The sequence below is a fragment of the Pongo abelii genome, chromosome 10 (genome assembly GCF_028885655.2).
Source record: "Pongo abelii isolate AG06213 chromosome 10, NHGRI_mPonAbe1-v2.0_pri, whole genome shotgun sequence".
Taxonomy (NCBI): Eukaryota; Metazoa; Chordata; class Mammalia; order Primates; family Hominidae; genus Pongo; species Pongo abelii.
This window is the reverse complement of record NC_071995.2, coordinates 12,870,435-12,894,000: the sequence shown is the minus strand read 5'-3', so window position 1 is coordinate 12,894,000 and position 23,566 is coordinate 12,870,435. Positions and strand designations below refer to the sequence as shown.

The following is a 23,566-nucleotide window of genomic DNA, read 5'->3' as shown; positions in this document are numbered from 1 at the left end:
AATACAAAAAATTAGCCGGACCCATAGTGATGGGCACCTGTAATCCCAACTACTCAGGAGGCTGAGGCAGGAGAATTGCTTGAACCTGGGAGGCGGAGGCTGCAGTGAGCCGAGATTGTGCCATTGCACTCCAGCCTGGGCAACAAGAGCAAAACTCTGTCTCAAAAAATAAAGATTATATAAAATTAAAAACTTAATTTCGTAGTCACACTAGCCACATTTTAAGTGCTCCATAGCCGCGTGTGACTGGTGGTACTGTGTTATGCAGTGGAGAGGACATTTCCATCATCACAGAAAGTTCCGTAGGACAGTAGTGCTCTAGATTTTTAATTGTTGCTTGATACTAGGAAAGTAAATGTCAGAAGCTTGGAATAGATATTTAATAAAAACCAAAAAACATGGAATTTATACTGCCTCACTCCCAACAGCCTCAACTTTCTCAAAGTTAAATGTTATTTCTGTAAGATTGGCTTTATATTTAGTTTCGAGTCTTTTCAAAGGTCATTTTAATAGTAATATAGAACAGAATAAAGTAGCTTTACTAAGAACTATTTCTGTCAAACTGTAACAGTTTTATTAAGGTATAATTGATAGCCAATAAATTTTGCTTATGTCAAGTGTAAAATTTAATAAGTTTTGACATGTTTACACCTCTGAAACCATCATTATTATTGATAATACAGCTCATCACCTGCAAAAGTTTGCTCATGCCCATTTTTAATCCTCCCCCTCATTCTTTTGCACCCTCTCTTCCTATTTTGAGACAGCCATTGTTCTGCTTTGTGTTTTTACAAAAGTTTTCCCTTTGTAAAAGTTTATATAGATGAGAGTCATGCAATATATACCTTTGTTTTGGCCTGGCTTCTTTCATTCTGAATTATTTTGAGATCCACCCATTTTTCATGTACAAAGAGTTCATTATTTTCTGTTGTATGGCAGTATCACAGTTTTTTATCCATTAGTCTGTTGATGACATTTGGGTTGATTCCAGTTTGGGTTATTACAAATAAATTGCTATGAGCATTTGCATATAAGTCTTTGTATTGACATATGTTTTTGTTTCTCTTGAGTAAATACCTAGATGTGGAATAAGCAATACCTAGCTATTGCCTTGGATTGTATAGTAGGTTGTATGTTTAACCTTTTAGGGAACTGCCAAACTGTTTTCCCAAGTGGCTGTACCATTTTACATTCACCCCAGTAGAGTATGAATGTTCCAGTAGCTCCATATCATTGCCACTTCTTGGTATAGCCAGGCTTTAAAATTTTATCTGAGTTATTTTAACAAGAAAAGACTATCGTGGTGGAAATAGTTCCCCCCCTTTCCTATGTCTTATTTTTTAAATGCTGCAAAAATAATATTTTGTGTGTGAAAGAATTTTAGATGGTCTCCTACTGATTTATTTACTCTTTTCTTATTTTCGGCAGTCTTTGCTCACTAATACCGATTTGAAACCCAGTTTGTAAGAACCAATACGTTTTCTTCCTTTTCACTTACATATTTTTCTTTTTTTTTCTAGCGGCCCCTTTGTTGCTTTATGCAAACAGACGGGACTTGCGATTGGTTGATGCTACAAATGGCAAAGAGAATGCTACGATTGTAGTTGGAGGCTTGGAGGATGCAGCTGCGGTGGACTTTGTGTTTAGTCATGGCTTGATATACTGGAGTGATGTCAGCGAAGAAGCCATTAAACGAACAGAATTTAACAAAACTGAGAGTGTACAGAATGTTGTTGTTTCTGGATTATTGTCCCCCGATGGGCTGGCATGTGATTGGCTTGGAGAAAAATTGTACTGGACAGATTCTGAAACTAATCGGATTGAAGTTTCTAATTTAGATGGATCTTTACGAAAAGTTTTATTTTGGCAAGAGTTGGATCAACCCAGAGCTATTGCCTTAGATCCTTCAAGTGGGTAAGTTTTTGTACAGTGTACGAAGATCATCGTTCCTCCTTTTGGTTTTTCTCCACTGACATACACCACCCTGACCCCTATGAGAAAAGAAAGATCGAAAACAGGAATTTTCGATTCTTTGGGCTTCTTTGTTGAGTAGACTTGAATGTGGAAAGTTATGTTGTGTTACTATTATTTTTGACAGGGTTTTTGCTCTGTCACCCAGGCTGTAGTGCAGTGGTGCAATCAAAGCTCACTGCACTGTCAGCCTCCCAGGCTGAAGTGATCCTCCCATTTCAGCCTCCCAAGTAGCTGGGACTTTAGGTGTGTGCTACCACACCTGGCTAACTAAAAAAAATTTTTTGTTAGCTGGGTGTAGTGGCGCACGTCTGTAATCCTAGCTAGATGGGTGGCTGAGGCACAAAAATCACTTGAACCTGGGAGGCGGAGGTTGCAGTGAGCTGAGCTCGCACCACTGCACTCCAGCCTGAGCAACAGAGTGAGACTTTGTCTCAAAAAAATTTTTTTTTGTAGAGACGGAATTTCACCATGTTGCCCAGGCTGCTCTTGAACCCCTGGGCTTAAGTGATCAGTTGCTCTGCCTTGGCCTCCCCAAGTGCTGGGATTACGGGTGTGAGCCACTGTGCCCAGTGTGTTGTGTTCTTAGTGTTTCTGTAAATCGTTTTGGGTTTCTAATAGCCATGTTTATATTTCTTGGGTTTTCTTCTGTATTTATTTTTTGTGATATCAGAAGATAATTTAAAGAGAGAGGAGAAGGAATGAAAACGAGAAGTATTTGATAGCTCAAGATGAGATAGACTAATCTAGATCTTATAACTTATATACACAATGATATTGTGATACTAGTGTTTTTTTTGTTACATTCTGAAGCGTTATTTAATATGTCAGCATTGAATGAAAAATAAGTTATTAAATAACTCATTTCTAGTTAGCTAAACATGTATTTGCAATAAAAGTTTATTTTCTAATGAGAAGGAAAACTTAAAGCTCTGAGTAAATCTCATTTCAAAGTGTGAACTGTATCCCCACATTGCTTCTCTGTTACTATGCCTCATTTCTACTATTAGTATATACCATTTTGTGATATTTCTTTATTGAATAAATTGTCATGGCTAGTCTATCATGGCTAAGTATAGATAACTCTCTGAACATGAACCTAAAATGACTAATATTTGGTTAAAATCCAAAGATAAATAACCTGTACTATTTTAGTACTTTGTTTTCTTTAGCTTTCAATTGTATTAGAATGCTTTAAAACTCATTTCACTTATAGAAAGGAATGAATTCTTTTTATGTAATAAATGAGAACTTGGGGAGAATGGAAGAAAGGTTTATATGTGCTTCTTTATCTTGATATCAGGCCTGATTTGGTTACAGAGGTTGAACGGGATGCCATGTTGTAGAAAAATGAGAAGACTGATTTGACTGTAAAGGATAACGTGGGCAGTAGTACAGGGAAATTTTAGAGGGAGATGTCTGGAAATACAAATATGTATTTTTTAGAGTGAAATTAAAACGTGTTTGTTGAAGCAAGATGGTGCTCTTAAAGCACCAGGAAATATTGTAGCGGCTCTGATCGTAGGAAAAAGGATTGGATGTCTTGAGGAGGAGGTCTCAGATGTAACTGTAGTTATCAAAGAATTTGGTTGTTGAGAACTTTATAGATTTTTTGAGAAACGGAGTTTGTGTTTTGCTAACAGAGTTTGTAAGGTTCAGAGGGTGTTGAAATGTTTCTGAGGTTACTGCTTTGTAGAACACATAGGATTTTGGTGCTTTTAGTCGTCATTAGGGAAGAATACTGTGGTGAAAAGAAAGTTCTTTTTTCCCTTCTTTTTCTTCTTGACAAGTTCAATTTTACCACTGTAAGGGTGATGATTAAAATTTAATGAAATATCTATTAAATGGTTATTATGTTCAGAGTTCTGCATTTTGTACTCTGGTTGGAGAGAGGGGGTTTGGTTTATCTTTACTGTTTTATTTAAGGACAGAAAACCTGGGAGAGACAACTTTTTCTTCTTCAAAGCATGTTTATTTGCATTATGTAACATGTATGTGAAGAGAGGAAGAGTGTTAAAATAATTAGAAGGGGCACAAGAGCTGTTATGAGCTTCATTCCCAAATTTTGGAATGGGATCTTGATCATTTCTATAAGAGATTAATGATTACCTGATAGTACATTATTAAAGGGAACTGAATGTATATAGTTCCTCTTGACTCTTCAGGATCTAACAGTTCAGTGAGTAAATTAATCATTTTCATTTTGTTCCCCAAAACTAATGAGCTTTACTTCTGGGTAGCAGGTCTGATAAGTATCTTCTGAAGTAATTTTGTCATTTGATTAAAAAATACTTTAGAGTTTCTGTGGCTTTAATTTATCCTTGTTACTTCTCATTATTGAATGTGAGAATTTACCAAAGACTTAGCTGATAAAAAAGATTATTGGAAGAATCAGTAGTAATGTACTTTGGAGGTAGAAGGTAGTGTTATTTAGCTTCTGAAGGTGGTTCAGTGAAGAATAACTCTTTCTGTGGACTAAAGTCTTGGTCAAACACCCAGTGAAATATTTTATATTATTTTTGATGTGTGTGGTTAATGTGGGAGGCACAGTAGGGGAGAGAGAGTGGGTAAATTCAACCCCTCTCCCCAGCTTTAACAGTCCTCTCAAAATTTCTTTTAATTTTGAGAAGTCATTTTGTGTCATGGTTATTTTAAAAATGACTCAACTGGAAACAAATAGAATCTGGTCAAATGGTATATATAATTTGATATATGTACATATGATGGAGCATATTTAAAATTATATTTTAAACTCCTACACTGAAAAATATATTCATCAGATAATCTTTCAGTGTTAATGATCTTAGATTTGTATCGTGGATTGTGGTTTTAGTTGAAAAGTAATTATAGGTAGAGTACATCATTTGTCAAACAGAAGAGATGATTTCCAGATTTATTTTTTGGGGGAAATATGAAGTTTGAGTTCCAGACAAAGTACATGAAAACAGTGCTGAGGAAAAATGTAGACTTTTCAGAGTTCCAGGATCCTGGATTATGAGGTTCACAAGAGCTGACTGAGCTCTCTCATAGCAACTTACGTAAAAGGAAGGCTATTGAATGACTGGTATTGTTTGAGCCCTGGGAACTAGTGCAGACATCTGTGTGCTTTCGGATGTATGGAGTTCTTTGTGTAATCAGTCCATTTAGGCTAGACTGAAGGAAGATTTTTATTCCTCTCTCTAAATTTGACCTCTATTATATTAGTCTGAGGTTTTTTTTTTTTTTCCTTATAATAATGACTAGCAGTGTACAGTTTCAGACTAAGAAACGGGAAGATGTGTGTATGAAATTGTTAGAGAAATGAACAACCAGAGTTACAGTAAACAGTAGTCTTATGTTATAGTGAGTAGAGGTGATTCCTATGTGGCTGCTCCTAATGCTGGAGCCCCTCAATCTGATTCCACAGTTACCATGCTAAGCAACCGTACTAATCTTGGTGATGTTGAGGACCTGTGTCAAGTTTAAGGGTGTTTTGTTTGTTTGTTTAGGATCCTTTCATATTCCAAATCATTTTAGATTTTTTAAATAAAGTTAAACTTTAATGATTCAATTTGAAGTGAATTTATACTAAACAGCTTTGAATTATATTTATATTTTAAAAGTATGTATTTCTATTTATTATTTATTTATTTATTTTTGAGATGGAGTCTCGCTCTGTCGCCCAGGCTGGAGTGCAGTGGCGCAGTCTTGACTCACTGCAAGCTCCGCCTCCTGAGTTCACAACATTTTCCTGCCTCAGCCTCCCGAGTAGCTGGGACTACAGGCACCTGCCACTTTGCCTGGCTGATTTTTTGTATTTTTAGTAGAGACGGGTTTTGCCATGTTAGCCAGGATGGTCTCAATCTCCTGACCTCGTGTTCTGCCCGCCTTGGCCTCCCAAAGTGCTGGCATTACAGGCATGAGCCACTGTGCCCGGCTGTAAAAAGATTCTTTTTGTATGGAAAGTGGAAAATGTAGCCAGTTACTTTTAGGCAGATTATATAGATTCACATATGTTTGGAGATGAGGTTTTTTGAGATCATTATCAAAAAATTAAGAGTGATGTGTTAGAAGAACCACTAATCTTTTCGGGAAATCTGGATTATAGGTTTAACTTGAATGGCATATGAATCAAGGCCTTGGAAATTAAGAAACAACAAACTCGTGGTGTGTGTCTCTGTGTGTGTGTGTGTGTGTGTACATGTGTTCTCAAATATTAATGTAGGGCTTTTTTCTTAAAAATATCTTAACTCTCATCCAGTTTTAGTTTCTTCATATCAAGTGATATCCATCACCATATCTCAAATTAGTAAGTTTCAGTTGTATTGTCTACTTTTTTATGCTCCATATCTCCTAGCATTTATTGAAGGAATTTTGAACGGGAGTAGTTGTAGTATAACTGAATGCCTTTACATAACACAGTATTTTAATAGCTTTGCTTTTTAATAAAAGCTTTCTTTGCATGTAGCATTGAGCTTTTCATTCATCCTTAGTAGAAGATTGAAACTTGGTGATTATAAAGAACAGGATACCTTCCTCTGTGTGGCTGGAGATGAAAAAAAAAAAAAAGAATAGGGTACCTTTATGAGTATAGGCTGCCTGCATTTGGGGATTTTGTCTGCCTTCGATGTATTCCAGAGTTGATGACTCTTCAGAAATTACAATGAATCTTTAAGATTTTGGAAGGAGGGGTTTGTCAGCTAATTTGTGAACTAGGAATAAAATATGATTGTTTTTATTTTTGTAACAGTTTATATTGATACTATATTTTTTTTTAGAAATTTTCACTTAAGCTTACTGAGTTTTATACTATTTCCGTTGTCCTACCGCTTGGACCGTGCCTTTCCTTCCTCCATTAGCTCTTTAAAAATGGAACAGTTTAAAAGTGCATTATTTTCTTTGTTCTTTTTCTGAGATCATATCCCTTTCCAGTTGGCTTTTGCATAGAAGCAGATAGCCAATTATTTAAAATCTAAAGCTTCAGACTGGATCTTGCTTTAAAGCACTGGCCCTATGTATGAAGGATCTTGGTGTAAACAACTTATAGTTTTGAAAGATGTTCTGTTAAATTGGGAAGGTCTGTTTTCTATCCCTTGAATCTTAGAACTGGAAGGGAATCCTAAGGATCCTCTAGCTAAATGCCTTCCTTCCCTTCTTTGGGTGAAGAAACCAAGGCCTTTGACCAAGATAAATGAGAGGGAGCTATATTCTTACTGGAAATTTTTGAATTCCATGTTTGGTGTTTTTTTTCTTTGTGAAAGGTATCTTACTGAAGCCATGGTTTTTTTGTTTTTTGTTTTTTGTGGGTTTTTTTTGCAAGTTGAATTACTTTAAAAAATTGAACATGGTAGCTTTGTTTAAAGGACCTTTTATAATAAGTTTTATGTTTTTAGGTTTACTCAGTGTAGCAATTTCTTATTTTACCATTGCTTTTTGCATCCCAGTTAATCCATTTGGATTCGGCTTCCTTTTGTTTGAAGTATGCCCTTCAGTGTTTCTTTCAATAAGCGTCTGTTAATAGTAACTCTTGGTCTTTGTCTAAAAATATATTTATTTTACCCTCATTCTTGAAATGATAATTAGTTGAGTATGGAATTCTGTGTGATTAGTTGTTTTCACTCAGACCTTTGAGAGTGTATGGCTTTAATTGTTGGTACGATTAAGTCTGTGTTGCTTTGTAATTTATCATTTATCTTTTTAATATTTTTGTGGTTTTTAAAAGCTTCTCTTGATTTTTGGTATTTTGCAGCTTTGTCTACCCTTTGTCTAGATGTGGATATATTTTTATTTATCCTGGTTAGGATTCGTATTTCTAGAATCTAAGCATTTTTGTTTGTTAATTCTAGAGAATTCTTATCCATTTTTTTTCTTAATTTTCCTCCATTCTCCTTAGTCTCCTTTGGAACTCTTGTTTGATATGTGTTCCTTTCTAATTCCCTGTTCCTTTCCTCTTAATTTTGCTCTTTTATCTTCTCTCTCATTATTTCTCTGAGCCACTTTCTGTTTTTTTTTTTTTTTTGTACCTGCCATCTAGATAACAAAATTCTTTCTTCAGCTGTGCCTAACTTTCGCAGTTTAACATGTTAATTGAGGTTTAATATCAGTGACTATATTTTAATTTTTTTAGAAGTTCCTTGTGCCCCCTTATGAAGAAGTTTCAGCTACATAAAAGTAGAGAAAACAGTATATCAGTAATTTTAGACTTGGAAAAAAGTTGCAAAAATTGTACATAGTTCTGGTATAACTTTCACCCAGCTTCCCTAAATATTGACATTTTGTATAACCATAGAACAGTTATCTAGCCAGGAATTAATGTTGATAGAATACTGTTAACTAATCTGTAGACCATATTTGAATTTCACCATTTTCCCCATTAGTCCTTTCTCTGGTCCAGGATACCATTTTGCATTTAGTTATCTCCTCGGCCTTTTCTAATCTGAGATGTTTTGGTAGTCTTTCTTTGTTGTTCATAACCTGGACATTTTTGAAGATTATTGGCCAGTCATTTGTAGAACGTTCCTCAGTTTGGCTCCATTTGCTGTTTCTCATGATTTGATTAAAGTTGTACATTTTTGGCAAGAATACCACAGAAGTGGTATTATGCCCTTCTCAGGGCATCCTGTCAGCAGGCACATTATGTGGATACTGGGTGATGTTACAGTTGATCACTTGGTTATGGTTTTGTCTGCTAGTTTTTTTTTCACTGTAGTTACTATTTTTTTCCTTGCAATATATATTTGAGGCCGTGCAATTATCCTGTTTCTCATCATACTTCTATCCACAAATTTTAGCATTCCTTGATGGTTTTTGCCTGTATTAATTATTGCTGTGGTGTTTGCTGTTTGCCAAATAGCGATTTTTCTAGTTTCATTATTCCTTCTGTGTACATTATTAGCCTTCTACCTTAACGTAGAGCTGTCCTGTCTCTCTCATTTATTTATTCAGTTATTTATATTAGTGTGATATTGTGAAAATATATTTGGTCTCTGTCCCCTGGTTCTTGGCACAGAGCTTCTAAAACCCTTGTAATTTCCTGAGCAGTAGGGGTGCTAGGTGCATCTTTTGTTCTAATATTTGGTTTTTGACTCCAGTGCCTCACATGGAACTCCTAATCCCTTGGAATTTCCTGGGTGATAGGAACATCTTTTGTTCTAATGAGGCAATTCTTGGTAAGCTTCTGGATGGGGGCTGGTCACCAGAAAGACCAAGCCATGATTAGAAGCTTGGAACTTTCGGCTCCACTTCACATCCTTGGGAAGGGGAGAGGGACTGGAGATAGAGCTAATAATCAGTCATACCTATATAAGAAGCCTCTGTAAAAAAAAAAAATCCCTGAGTTACGGGGGTTTGGAGAGCTTCTGGGTTGGCGAATACATCCATTTTCATGTTTCATTAGGATGGAATCTCCCGTGCTCGTGACCCTTCTGGATCTCTCCCTATGTATCTTTTCCATGTGGTTGTTCATCTGTATCCTTTGTAATATCCTTTATAATAAACTGATAAATATAAATAAAGTGTTTTCCGGAGTTCTGTGAGCAACTTTAGCAAATGATTGAACCTGAGGAGGGGATTGTGGGAACCTCCAGTTTATAGCTGGCCAGTCAGAAGCGCGGGTGCCTGCAGTGCTGGGGGCAGTCTTTTAGGACCGAGCCCGTTACTGGAATCTGATGCTGTCTTCACATAGATAGTGTCAGAATTGAACTGGCTTGTAGGACACCCACCTGGTGTTGTAGAATTGCTTGGTGTGGGGAACCCCCCCGTCACCCCGCCCAGCAATCTGGTGTCAGAAGTGTTCTGTTATGTTGACCCTGTGAGAGAAGGAAAAGTGTTTTTCTGATAGAATTAGTATGGATTCATGGGCGTTTATTTTATCCTGTAGGTTATAATCCAAAACTGTCATGATTTTCTTGCTCAAATTGTTGCAGATTTGACCACTGGGAGCTCTTTCAAGTTGGTTCCTGAGTCATTTGTACATGCCCTCATTTGTTATTTATTTATTTATTTATTTATTTATTTATTTCGAGACGGAGTCTCACTCTGTCGCCCAGGCTGGAGTGCAGTGGTGCCATCTCGGCTCACTGCAAGCTCCGCCTCCTGAGTTCACACCATTCTTCTGCCTCAGCCTCCCGAGTGGCTGGGACTAAAGGCACCCGCCACCATGCCTGGCTAATTTTTTGCATTTTTTAGTAGAGACGGGGTTTCACACTGTGTTAGCCAGGATGGTCTCGATCTCCTGACCTCGTGATCTGCCCGCCTCGGCCTCCCAAAGTGCTGGGATTACAGGCGTGAGCCATGGCGTCCAGCCGCCCTCATTGTTTTTTAAGTACTTATTTACTTCCTGGTGACTTCAGACATTCCTGACTCATTGTGTCCTTTTTCTGTTCCACTCCTTGAATCAACTATTTCTCCAAGGAGTTCTGGCTCCTTTTATTAGAGAATGGTATTTAGAAATGAAGATGTGGAGACTAGGTATGGTCTTTGCTACTGGATTTTCTTTTTTCTTTTTTTTTTTTTTGAGCCGGACTTTTGTCCTTGTTGCCCAGGCTGGAGTGCAATTTCGCGATCTCGGCTCCCTGCAACCTCCACCTCCTGGGTTCAAGTGATTCTCCTGCCTCAGCCTCCCAAGTAGCTGGGATTACAGGCATGTGCCACCATGCCTGGCTAATTTTGTTTTTTTAGTAGAGATGGGGTTTCTGCATGTTGGTCAGGCTGGTCTTGAACTCCCAACCTCAGGTGATCCGCCTGCCTTGGCCTCCCAAAGTGCGTGAGATTACAGGCATGAGCCACTTCTCCCAGCTGTATTTTCTTTTATTGTATTTAGTACCTCTCAGTGGACAGAGTTAGGAAATATATGATGTATGTAGACAGACATACCCCTAGTTCTGTGTCTTTGCTCTATGTAAAAACAAATTCATGTTATTGCGAATTCCAATATACTACCACAAAATTATCATTGTAGTCTTCTCCCTTTTCTTACTTGGGATATTTACTTCTATTCTGTGATAGTGAGAAACCTGGCTCTCATTATTCATGATAGATTTTCTTATTTGCCCATCTTAGTGTGCACATTAAGGGAGTTTTAAAGTCATTAGCCTATACCACCATTGTGAAAAACGAATTTACTTTGGTGTTATGTGAAACAATTGACATGTTCCTAAGAGTAAAAAATAATACAAAAATTTATACTCAGAAAAATGTTCTTCTTCCCCATCCCTTCTATCTTAGTCCCATCTCCTACCCCCTTTTCTCCAGTCTTTCCCCACCCCTCTCTATAGGTATCTTAGTCTTAATAATTTCTGCTTTTTTCTTGTGAATTTGTTTATGTACAAATGAGTTGATACGTGTGTATATTCTTTTTTTTCTTTTATTGTACCTCCATTCTCAGAATATGAATGTGTATATTCTTTTTTTTTTGAGACGTAGTCTCTCTCTGTCGCCCAGAGTGCAGTGGCACCATCTTGGCTCATTGCAACCTCTGCATCCTGGGTTCAAGCGATTCTCCTGCCTCAGCCTCCTGAGTAGCTGGATAACAGATGCGTGCCACCACACCCGGCTGATTTTTGTATTTTTAGTAGAGGCGAGGTTTCACCATGTTGGTCAGGCTGGTCTCGAACTCCTGACCTCGTGATTCGCCCACCTCAGCCTCCCAAAGTGCTGGAATTACAGGCATGAGCCACCATGCCCAGCCGTGAATGTGTATATTCTTATAATCCTCTTTTCTTACATGAAAGAGTAACATACAGTAGATGCTCTTTTGCATGTTCTTTTTAAACTTAACAACTTTTTTTTTTTGAGACAGAGTCTCGCTCTGTTGCCCAGACTGGAGTGTAGTGGCACGATCTGGGCTCACTGCAACCTCCACCTCCTGGATTCAAGTGATTCTTTGGCCTCAGCCTCTCAAGTAGCTGGGACTACAGGCATGTGCCATCATGCCTTGCTAAATTTTTTTTTTTTTTTTTTTGAGATGGAGTTTTGCTCTTGTTGCCCACGCTAAAGTGTAGTGGTGCGATCTTGGCTCACTGCAACCTCAGCCTCCCGAGTAGCTGGGACTACATGCATTCACCACCACGTCTGGCTAATTTTGTATTTTTAGTAGAGACGGAGTTTCTCTATGTTGGTCAGGCTGGTCTCAAACTACTGACCTTGTGATCCGCCTGCCTCGGCCTCCCAAAATGCTGGAATTACAGGCATGAGCCACCGTGCTCGGCCAAAACTTAACATTTTGAATGTCATTCCATTATCATTTCATAGAGATCTTCCTCATTCTTTTTTGCTGGTGCATAGTATACCATTGTGTGAGTGTACCATAGTTTATTCAACTACTCTCTATATGTAGGCTTTTAGGCTGTTTTTTTTTTTAATTAGCTGAGATATTTTAAAGCAGATTCACACATCGACATCTCACTTCTAAATACTTTTTTTTCCATCTCTAAAAAATATTTTTTCCTAGAATCATAATGCCACTGTCTTTCACACACCTTGCAATGAACAATTCTTTAATGTTATAAATTAGTCTGTTCATACTCAGATATCTGTGTCTCAAAAATGTTGCTTTATAGTTGGTTGTTTGAAATCAGAGTCCAAACATTTGGTTTACAAGTTGCATGTGGTTTTTCTAGAGCAGTTCAGTTGGTCCTCCCCCTTTCCCTTTTTATCTCTCACCTTGTTGACTTAATTGAAAAGACTGGGTCAGCTGTCCTATAGAATGTCCCAGATTTTTTATTTTCATTCATTCATTCATTTATTTTTTTGAGATGGAGTCTGACTCTGTTGCCCAATCTGGAGTGCAGTGGCATGATCTCCGCTCACTGCAACCTCTGCCTCCTGGGTTCACGCCATTCTCCTGTCTCAGCCTCTCGAGTAGCTGAGACTACAGGCGCCCGCCACCACGCCTGGCTAATTTTTTTGTATTTTTAGTAGAGGCAGGGTTTCACCGTGTTAGCCAGGATGGTCTTGATCTCCTGACCTTGTGATCCCCCCACCTTGGCCTCCCAAAGTGCTGGAATTACAAGCATGAGCCACTGCGCCCAGGCAGTTTTTTTTTTCTAACAAATTATTGTGGTATTTGATTTATTTTTATCCCCCTGTGTTACTTGGAAAGAAAAATTAGATTTGAAGCCTTGATTAGAGACAGATTTAACATTTTGGCATGAATGCCTCATAGGTAGTACTGAGTACTTTGTATTTGTCACATCAGAAGTTGTCCTATATTGTAGTGATGCTAAGATTATTCAGTAGGTTCAGATGGTCAAATTTTCTGAGCAGTTGGGATGTTAGGTGCATCTTTTGTTATAATATTTGGTTTTTGACTCTAGTGCCTGAAAGTTACTATCTTTATTCGTAAGTTGAGCCCTTTCCTCTTGTGTCGTTATTTGTGGGATGATCCTTTTGTACTTTGCCAAATACCTAGTTCCTTATTAATCACTCATCTATTGATTATTTTAGCATGCACTGAGGGTTGCTTCTTGTATTTTCTTATTAGAGATATTGTTTGATGTCTTTTCTTGTGTCATATATTTTATTCCATCTTTTATGTGTTTTAATCATTTAAATATTTATAATCTCTATCAAGTTGTTCAGTTTTCTGAAGTTCTTAAAAATCCATTTCTGTTTTTTTTTTTTTTTACACCTGCTGGATTCTTGCTTAAAGTTAAATGTTTCCTCGAGTGTTTTATATAGTTTTGGGCTGTGAGCAGATCTTCAGAGAGGCTGTCCTTGAGAATTCTGAGTGACTTGGGGGCATATTCCTCCAGAGAGATTTTGGGTTGCTTTTGCCAAGTTCACTGGAGGTGTTTCCAGTGACCACTTAACTTTTTTTTTTTTTTGAGACAGAGTCTCACTCTGTTGCCCAGGCTGGAGTGCAGTGGCACGATCTCAGCTCACTGCAAGCTCTGCCTCCTGGGTTCTTGACATTCTTCTGCCTCAGCCTCCCAAGAAGCTGGGACTACAGGCACTCGCCACCACGCCTGGCTAATTTTTTGTATTTTTTAGTAGAGACAGGGTTTCACCATGTTAGCCAGGATGGTCTTGATCTCCTGACCTCGTGATCTGCCCGCCTTGGTCTCCTAAAGTGCTGGGATTACAGTCGTGAGCCACCGTGCCCAGCCGACCACTTAACTTTTTAAAGTATAATTTATATACAGTAAATTGCACAGATCTCAAGAGTGAAGTTTGAGTTTTTTTTTTTTTTTTTTTTTTTGAGGCAGGGTCTTACTCCATCAGTGGCGCAGTCTCAGCTCACTGCAACCTTTGCCTCCCAGGCTCAAGCAATCCTCCCATCTCAGCCTCCCGAGTAGCTAGGACTGTAGGTGTGTGCCACCACATCCGGCTAGTTTTTGTATCTTTTGTAGAGATGGGGTTTCACCATGTTGCTCAGGTTGGACTTGAATTCCTGGGCTCAAGTGATCTGCCCACCTCAGCCTCCCAAAGTGTTGGGCTTACAGGCATGAGCCACTGTGCTGCTCAGCATGAGTTTTTTTTGTCGTTGTTTAAACAAAAAAAAACCATTTCCTGGGCTGATCTAAAAACTTCTGGGACTACAGGCATGAGCCACTGTGCCCGGCTTAGTTTGAGTTTTGGTAAATGAGTTATCAAATGTTATCATTGCCTTATTCAAGCAGAAGTCATTTTTTATATTTAATTTTTGAAGTTGGGAGTTTCTGTACTATGTGGATAGAATAAATCAAACTCTAAACCTATGTAGGGGCAGTCTTATGATTATGAAGTCTTTGGTGATCTTTCCTACCTTTTCAGAGCCTAAGGCAAGACAAAAAGGGCTTACTTGTCTCCCTCTGCCAGTGGGCAGATCTTTCTACTTCATTTTTCTTTGAGAGTCCGTGCTTTGTGCAGGAATCTTATTTCTAACACTGTCTCTTGTGTGCCAAGATCTTCTCTGGCTTGTCATTGGAACAGAAGTTTCTCAGTTTCTGAAATCAGAAAATCCAGGGTCGTCATAGCATCAGGTCAAACGTACTGCTTTTTTTTTTTTTTTTTGAGATGGAGTCTTGCTCTGTCGTCCAGGCTAGAGTGCAGTGGCATGATCTCGGCTCACTGCAACCTCCGCCAGCCAGGTTCAAGCCATTCTCCTGCCTCAGCCTCCCAAGTAGCTGGGACTACAGGTGCCTGCCACCACACCCGGCTAATTTTTGTATTTTTAGTAGAGATGGGGTTTTACCATATTGGCCAGGCTAGTCTCGAACTCCTGACCTTGTGATCTGCCCGCCTTGGCTTCTCAAAGTCCTGGGATTACAGGCGTGAGCCACTGTGCCTGGCCTTGTACTGCTTTTTACTTTCCTGTTCATTTTTGGTCTCAGGAGATTTCCCCTACTTTCTTGTTAAATTCTACATTTAAAGGGGTGTTTGTATATTTTATTTTGTGTATATGTACAAATCAAATAAAAAGATTCACCAGTAGTTCTAGATGTTTTGTAAAAGAAGTATTTTCTGGTTGTCTTTTTACCAAATTACCAGAATAGAAACTCGGACTTAACATGTTTTAAAATATTGTCTATTCTTTCATGTACCATGTGCTTGATAGTTGAGGGTTATTCATACTCACTAATATGTATATTAATGACTTATTTTAATTATGGGTAAGATTATATAAGTAATTTCAAAGATCATGACATGATTTATGATCTAGTATAGATCTGGGTCACTTAGTTTTTATAGCTCAAGTCTCAATGTCTTAATTAGTCACCTGTGTATGTAATTACATCTTGTAAAGGGTGAAATTTTATCCCTTTAGTCTAGATTTATTGAAACTGAACATTTCTGAACATTTTCATTATGGGAAACTGAATTCGGATTGAGTATACATACCAAATTAGGGCTTGTGAATATTTTGGAAGATTTGTTGTTTTATCCTTACCTAATCAAATAAATTAAATGCTTTGGATTGTAATAAAAATGTATAAAGTAAATTTGTATAAAATGGCTTGTGTGTCTAGTCTTATTATCAGTTTGAGATATTTTTATTTTCCTGGAATAAGAAATTGTGACATCTTGAAAACTTAATATACGTTTACTTGCTTTACTTCCCTCCCAGTTAAAATGAAGCTCATCTTCTACCTTTCACTCCATTTAAAAATTATTTTCCAGAAAGCATTACAAATGAATATCAGACCAGACACAGCAATAAAATTACATTTGCATGGACGCTAATGAACAGCATATAACAGCCTGGTCCTGGTTTTCATGATTTTTGGATGAATAGCAGATGTGTATACTATTGCAAAGTGGAGCTGTGACCACATATATTTATTTAATCATTATCAAGTACATATGTTCATTCTCTCTTAATTCAAAGCCAAAATAAAGCTAATTGAGGCCAAAATAAATTAGAGGCCAAATAGATTACATAACCAGAGTTAGTAAAGATTACTGCTGAAGTGAGATTTCTTCTATATAAGCCTATAGCCTAGCTTTTGAGAAGCCAAGGGAGGTATTTATCACACACTTTCTGTTTCCCAAAGCATACTAAAATTGGCTTTAAAATATGTTGCTGATAAAAGCCCTTGCAGAATATATTACACAACTGGTTGAATTAAGCAACTTCATTGTTAAGTGCTTTTATGTATCTACAGGTTTCTAAGGTAGATTCTAAGGTAGATTCTAAGGTAGATTAAATACAAGAACAAAACAACCAAACCTGCTCCTTAATATTTGCACACCAATTATTATTTATTTTTTGAAAGAGTCTAAAATAAAATGAAGTAGTCAAGGAGTTTACGTCACAGTTTAATTTTTAAATGGCTGAATTAAGGGAGAGATCTTCAAGTCTGGTGTGAGATACTCTTCTTTTTTTTTTTTGTTTTTTTGAAATGGAGTTTCACTTCTGTTGCCCAGGCTGGAATGCAGTGGCATGATCTCGGCTCACAGCAACCTCCGCCTTGCGGGTTCAAGCGATTCTCCTGCCTCAGCCTCCCAAGTAGCTGGGATTACAGGCATGTGCCACCACGCCAGGCTAATTTTGTGTTTTTAGTAGAGACGGGGATTCTCCATGTTGATCAGGCTGGTCTCGAACTCCCGACCTCAGGTGATCCGCCTGCCTCGGCCTCCCAAAGTGCTGGGATTACAGGCGTGAACCATTGTGCCGGACCGATATTCTTCATTTTCCTCATAGAAAATGTTTGTGTCATATCCTAGCAGATCTTGAGAAAGTTTTTTTCCCTCAGGACTTTTCCTGCATCACATCCCTGTACCATGTCCTCTGAGCAGGCCTCAGTAGCTACCACTCCTCTTGGGTCAGCTTCAGTGCTGCATCCTTGAATGCAATGAATGCCTCTTTCCTGGCTCGCTGGGGCCTGTTGCCATTTTTCTGCTTTCCCTAGAGCAGTGGTCCCTAAACTTTTTGGCACCAGGGACTGGTTACATGGAAGACAGTTTTTCCACAGGAACTGGGCAGTAGCGGGGTGGGTGGGATGGTTTCTGGATGAAACTGTGCCACCTCAGATCAGGCATTAGATTCACAAATGGAGCTGTGCAACCTAGATCCGTTGCATGCGCTGTTCACAATAAGGTTCGCACTCCTGAGACTAATGCTGCCACTGATCTGACAGGAGGCAGAGCTCAGGCAGTAATGCTCGCTTGCTTGCTGCTCACCTCCTGCTGTGCGGCCAGTTCCTAGCAGGCCACTGACTGCTACTGGTCCACAGCCTGGGGCTTGAGGACCCCTGCCCTAGAGAAGGGCACAGTCTCATAAAGCAGATCCTGAGACTAAACACTCATTCTGCTGCTGGGTCACTGCATAAACTGAAGACATGTACTTGTTACCTTTTAGGCATAGCATTTATCTCTTCCTGTTAGGTTCTCTTTTTTTTTTTTTTTTTGAGATGGAGCCTCGCTCTGTCACCTAGGCTGTTGTGCATTGGCGTGATCTGGGCTCACTGCAACCTCCGCCTCCTGGGTTCAAGTGATTATCATGCCTCCAGCCTCCCCAGTAGCTGGGACTACAGGCGTGCATCAGCTAATTTTTGTAGATTTAGTAGAAATAGGGGTTTCACCATGTTGGCCAGGCTGGTCCTGAGCTCCCGACCTCAGGTGATCCCCCCACCTTGGCCTCCCAAATGGCTGGGATTACGGGTGTGAGCCACCGCACCTGGCCAGGCTCTCTTTCTTAATCCTTACCTTGGATACATAATTTAGCTACTCTTGGGGAAATGTGCCGAATGAGGATTTGGTACCAGTCTTATTGACCACTGACCACTAAAAATAGTGCCAAGCTTTGCAGAACAGCAAACTGAAGCAGAAAGGGCTCCCCTCTTGCCTTTTTTTTTTTTAAATAAAAGACCATTTTTTAGAACAGTTTTGGACTTACAACAAAATTGGCTGAAACAAAATACTCCTAATTTCTCCCTTCCATCCTCTGTATTGTTGCCATCATTCATTTCACTTACATATAAGCTAAAATCATTGACTACATTGTGCTGTTACTATTTTGAACAAACTGTTACCTGTTAGCTCAATTAGGAATAAGAAAAGGCCAGGTGCGGTGACTCATGCCTGTAATCCCAGCACTTTGGGAGGCCAAGGCGGGTGGATCACCTGAGGTCAGGAGTTCGAGACCAGCCTGGCCAACATGGTGAAACCCTGTCTCTACCAAAAATACAAAAAAATTAGCCTGGCATGATGGTGCATGCCTGTAATCCCAGCTACTTGGGACACTGCGGCAGGAAAATCGCTTGAACCTGGGAGGTGGAGGTTGCAGTGAGGCGAGATTGCGCCATTGCACTCCAGCCTGGGCAACAAGAGTAAAACTCTGTCTCAAAAAAAAAAAAAAAAAAAAAAAAGAAAGGATAAGGAAAAAAAAGTTTTTACCTTCACTTATTCCTTCTCTAATGCTGTTACTTTCTTTTTGTAGATCTATTTTTGACCTATATTATTTTTCTTCCTTCTGAAGAACTACTTTTAACATTTCTTAAAAGGCAGGTCTACTGGTAACAAATCCCTCAATTTTTGTTGGTCTTGAGAAAGTATTTAGTTCTTCACTTTTTAAGGATAATTTTGCAGGGTAGAGAATTCCAGGCTAGTAGTTTTTTCTTTGTTTTTCCTTTCTCTTGAATTTTAAAATATTTCACTCTATTCTCTTATTTGCTTGTATGGTTTATGAGGATAAGTTGGATGTAATCCTGCTCTTCTACAAGTAAGGTGTTTTTTCTTGCTTTAAGATTTTTTTTTTTCATTTTCTGCAGTATGAATATGATATGCCAAGGTGTAGGTGGTGGTTTGTTTTGTTTTGTCTTTTCCCGCTTGTTCTCTGAGCTGACTGGATTTGTGGTTTGCTGTCTGACATTAGTTTGTGTGGAATTCTGTCATTACTGCTTCAAATATTTTCTCTTTCTGTATTCTCATTATGTGTATGTTGTACCTTTTGTATAATAGTTGTCCCACAGTTCTTATTGTTTTTAAAAAAATATATTATAAAAATAACGAACGCTTCACGAGTTTGCATGTCATCCTTGCGCAGGGGCCATGCTGATCTTCTGTGAATTGTTCCAGTGTTAGTATATGTGCTGCTGAATTGAACGCAGTTCTTAGATATTCTGTTCCCTTTTTTTCAGTATTTTAAAAAAAGTTTCTTTTCAGCTTTGGAAGTTTCTATTGACATATTCTCAAGCTCAGATTCCTCAGCCATGTACAGTATACTAATGAACCCATCAAAGGCATTCTTCATTTATGTTACAGTGTTTTTGGTCTCCGGCATTTCTCTTTGATTTTTCCCCTTGCTTACATTATCAGTCTATTCTTCCATGTTGTCTGTTTTTTCCCATTAGCATCCTTAGCATATTAATCATAGTTGCTTTAAATTCTTGTCTGTTTATTGCAATATTCTTGCCATATTTGAATCTGGTTATGGTACTTGCTCTGTCTCTTCAAACTGCTTTTTAGTCTTTTAGTATGCCTTGTAATTTTTTGTTGAAAGCTGGATATGATATATCAGATAAAAGGAATTGTGATATATAGGCCTTTTGTAATGTGATGGTAAGCTGTGGGGAGAGAAAAAATATTCTACAGTTCAATGACTATATTTCAGTTCTTTAGTCAGCCATTGCCCTGGGCTGTGAGCTTCACAAGTGCTTCTCAGTTCTTTTCATCCCCTTAGGTGGGACAGAATGGTTAGAGGAGGCTGGAGTTAAGTATTTCTCTTCTGTGTAGACGTTGAGAGGGAGGTGGAGCTGGGTATTTTCCTTCCCCCAGGTTGGTTAGGCTGTAGTAAGATGGATTTTCTTGAGGGTAGACCTTACCAGAACTATAGCTTTACAAGAATTCTCCTTGCACAGGCAGCAGTGGGTATTTTTCTCGGGTCTCTCTTTTTTTTTGAGACACAGTCTTGCTCTGTCGCCTAGGTTGGAGTGCAATGGTGTGATCTCGGCTCAGTGCCACCTCTGCCTCCCGGGTTCAAGCGATTCTCTTGCTTCTGCCTCCTGAGTAGCTGGGATTACAGGTGTCCTCCACCATGTCTAGCTAATTTTTGTATTTTTAATAGAGATGGGGTTTTACTATGTTGGTCCAGCTGGTCTCAAACTCCTGACCTCAAGTGATCCACCTACCTCGGCCCCTCAAAGTGCTGGGATTACAGGAGTGAGGCATTGCACTGGCTTGGATCTTTACTGTGAGAACCTGGTAGAGCTCCTGGAGGTAAAACTGAAAAAAGTGTGCCTAGACTTTTTAACTTTCAGATTTGTCCATACTAAGCCTCCCGCAAGTCATCAATCTCAATTTAGGTTTTCCTACTCGGGTGCTGGCTCCTGTAGAGAAGTTTTTGTCCGTGGATTTCTGCTTTGATAAATTATGATCCTTTGTATCACCTTGTCTGTCTATCCAATTGTGGGGGCAGTGGTTTGCCCTGTAACCTTACTTCTCTGATGGATCTAAGAAGAGTTGTTGATCTTTGCTGTTGTTGTCGTTTAGCTTTTTACTCACTATTAGGATAGAGTAACGATTTCCAAGCTTCTTCCCCCCCGCGCCTACCCCAGCCAGATGGAGTCTTGCTTTATCGCCCAGGCTGGAGTGCAGTGGCGTGATTTTGGCTCACTGCATCCTCCCATCCTTCACCCACTGGGTTCAAGCGATTCGCCTGCCTCAGCCTCCCAAGTAGCTGGGATTACAGGTGCCTGCCACCACAACCGGCTACTTTTTGTATTTTTAGTAGAGATGGGGTTTCACCATGTTGGTCAGGCTGGTCTAGAACTCTCGACCTCAGGTGATCCGCCTGCCTGGGCCTCCTAAAGTGCTGGGATTACAGGTGTGAGCCACCGCCCCCGGCCATTCAGAAGGTTTTAATTTGGGATCCAGGGAATAGGTATGTTCTTACCTTATTTATATCCTTGGTCTTAGTCTAGTTCCCTGTGTGTTGGTATTGCGCTACTGATACTGTTATTTATTATGAAAGACAGTATACCTGCAGTAAGCTGATACTGTTCAGTGGACTGGACTGATTTTGTTTAAAAATCCTTATAGTGAGACTGAGCTGGGTAAGTGAACCCATATTGTATCAGTTTATATATAGGAAGTTTGAAGTGGTTGTGAAAGCAGTATAATGAATTCATAACTGTTTTCAAGCTTTCATTAATTTATTTTTGATAGACACATAAGTGATAGAGAACTTGGTTGTAAAATAAGGATATGAAATCTGTTTTTTATATAAATAAATTTAACATTTTTCTTTTGAAGCCTAATCATGAGCAGACAACTGTTAGTAATCTGAAAGTGAAGTTTTCTGAAATGAGTCTCCTAGAGATTGTGGGAAAAAAAAAAGGTGGTATGTGCATGGAGATAAGCCTGCAAGCATGTAGACTCTGCACTCTGTTTAGTAGAATTGAAGATGACTGTGGAAGTATGTATGTTTGTTTGAAGAATCGTGGTAAAATTGTTTGTAAGATGTTATATATGTAGAAGATGAGAAACATAGGAAAAAAGCATACTACACAGATGTCAAAACCCATAGCACTTTATAGCAGAAAGCGTGGACCTTAAAGAATACAAATTTTAAAACATCATCTTTTAGGAGGCTGGGGGATTCCAGGATGGAATGCAGATTGAGACTGAAGAATCTAATTGTATTAGAGATGTATAAAACAACCTCATTGAAGTGGGTGATGGGGGAAAACTGTTGATCTAATTAATTTTGGAGATGCGTAGTGCCTGTAATACTAAAGGCAAAAAGCACTGCACATATTCTCTACTTGTAGTGTACATTAGTTGATAATATTGCTTCATATAAAGGTATAGTTAACAATTCTGATACTGCAATTCTGATACCTCTAGTAATGTATACTAGAGTTAAACAGTTAAAGGATTAGAATTGGAGACATCAGTGTTTAGTCCATGTTTAGCTTAATATATACAGTGTACACTTTAAATAAGGTTAGTTGATTAGCCTTAAAACAATGAAAAATAATCTCAGCCTTGGAGTTTAGACACATTAAAAATTAAGATAGGAGTAGTAGAAAAGTGTAATTAATATTTTTAGCATTTGATTTAAAAAATACTGTAGGATTTGTCAGATCTCACAGACTGGGGGAGGGTCCTAGGCCCATACCTATGTATTACCAGTCATATTGTTGAATGACCCTCAAGATGAAAGATTGTATTGATATAAACAAGTGCAGATTCCTTCATCATAAGAGTAGTGGTTGTATTTTACAGTATTTGTAATTTTATGTAAATTATTGTTTAAATATGTGTGGCGTGGTTCTACCTTAGCCATCATTCCCAAGGGGAAACACAGCAACAGGGTTTCAGTGTAGCTAATACTCGTACCTAATTTTCTGTTAAACACTTGGTTTGTGGCAAGACTTGTAGGATGTTCATTTCCCAGTCATTCTGGGAGGCTCAGATAAATGACCATCACATGCATCTAAATGGTTTGGGAAAATTCAGGTCTTAGGTCCTCTTTTTTTTTTTTTTTTTTTTCTGATGAAATGAAGAACTTGAGTGAAATAATTAGGGAGGTATTTCTTAAAATCCTTGGAGCATCTTTATAATTGTTATTATTCTTAACTAATGGCCTTTGTGGATGTTACCACGTAGTCTGGGAGGATGATTTGAAATATTTTATTTTGGTGTTGGACTGTGTCATCTATAATTTTGGCTTCAGAGAATAGAGTAAAATATGATTGAGATTTAATTGGTGGTTTTTCTGAATTGATCTAGGAGTGATTTGCTGAATGCTTTATATACTTATCCTGGAAATATTCGTTAGTGTTGTTTTTAGGATTGTATATATAACTTTTATTACTATACATTTACTATGTATTTTCCGACGTTACAAAGACTAATGTAAGGAAAGATAATATTTTGGTTTTATTCTCTTACTACAGTGCAGATTCCGATTCTGTAGATCTAGGGTGGAGCTTGATTGGTTGGTTCATGGACCACACTTTAGTCATAAGTATGTATATATAGGAAAAAACATAGTATATATAGGGTTTGGTACTCTGAAGTTTCAGGCATCCACTGCGGGTCTTGGAATGTTTCCCCTGCAAGAATGGAATCTTTCTTTCTTTCTTTTTTTTTTTTTTTTTTGAGACGAAGTCTTGCTCTGTCGCCTAGGCTGGAGTGCAATGGAGCGATCTTGGCTCACTGCAACCTCCGCCTCCTGGGTTCAAGCGAT

At 38.5% G+C, this 23,566-nt stretch overlaps 1 protein-coding gene and 1 non-coding gene across 8 annotated transcripts in view; one reads left to right on the top strand and one right to left on the bottom strand.

The window, feature by feature from the left end:
• LRP6 (LDL receptor related protein 6) overlaps positions 1–23,566 on the top strand; it is a 152,059-nt gene that overhangs the window by 20,835 nt on the left and 107,658 nt on the right. For 6 of the 7 annotated variants that reach the window (XM_063712036.1, XM_054526844.2, XM_054526841.2 and 3 more), the window contains exon 2: positions 1,521–1,914. The exons of the other annotated variant lie outside the window; for it this stretch is intronic. In XM_063712036.1, the coding sequence (XP_063568106.1) occupies positions 1,521–1,914 (394 nt within the window). The remainder of the gene's footprint in view (positions 1–1,520; positions 1,915–23,566) is intronic. 7 annotated transcript variants of the gene reach the window in all.
• LOC112135890 (U6 spliceosomal RNA) lies at positions 19,373–19,479 on the bottom strand. Its single transcript, XR_002917124.1, has one exon. It is a non-coding gene; the product is annotated as a U6 spliceosomal RNA (small nuclear RNA).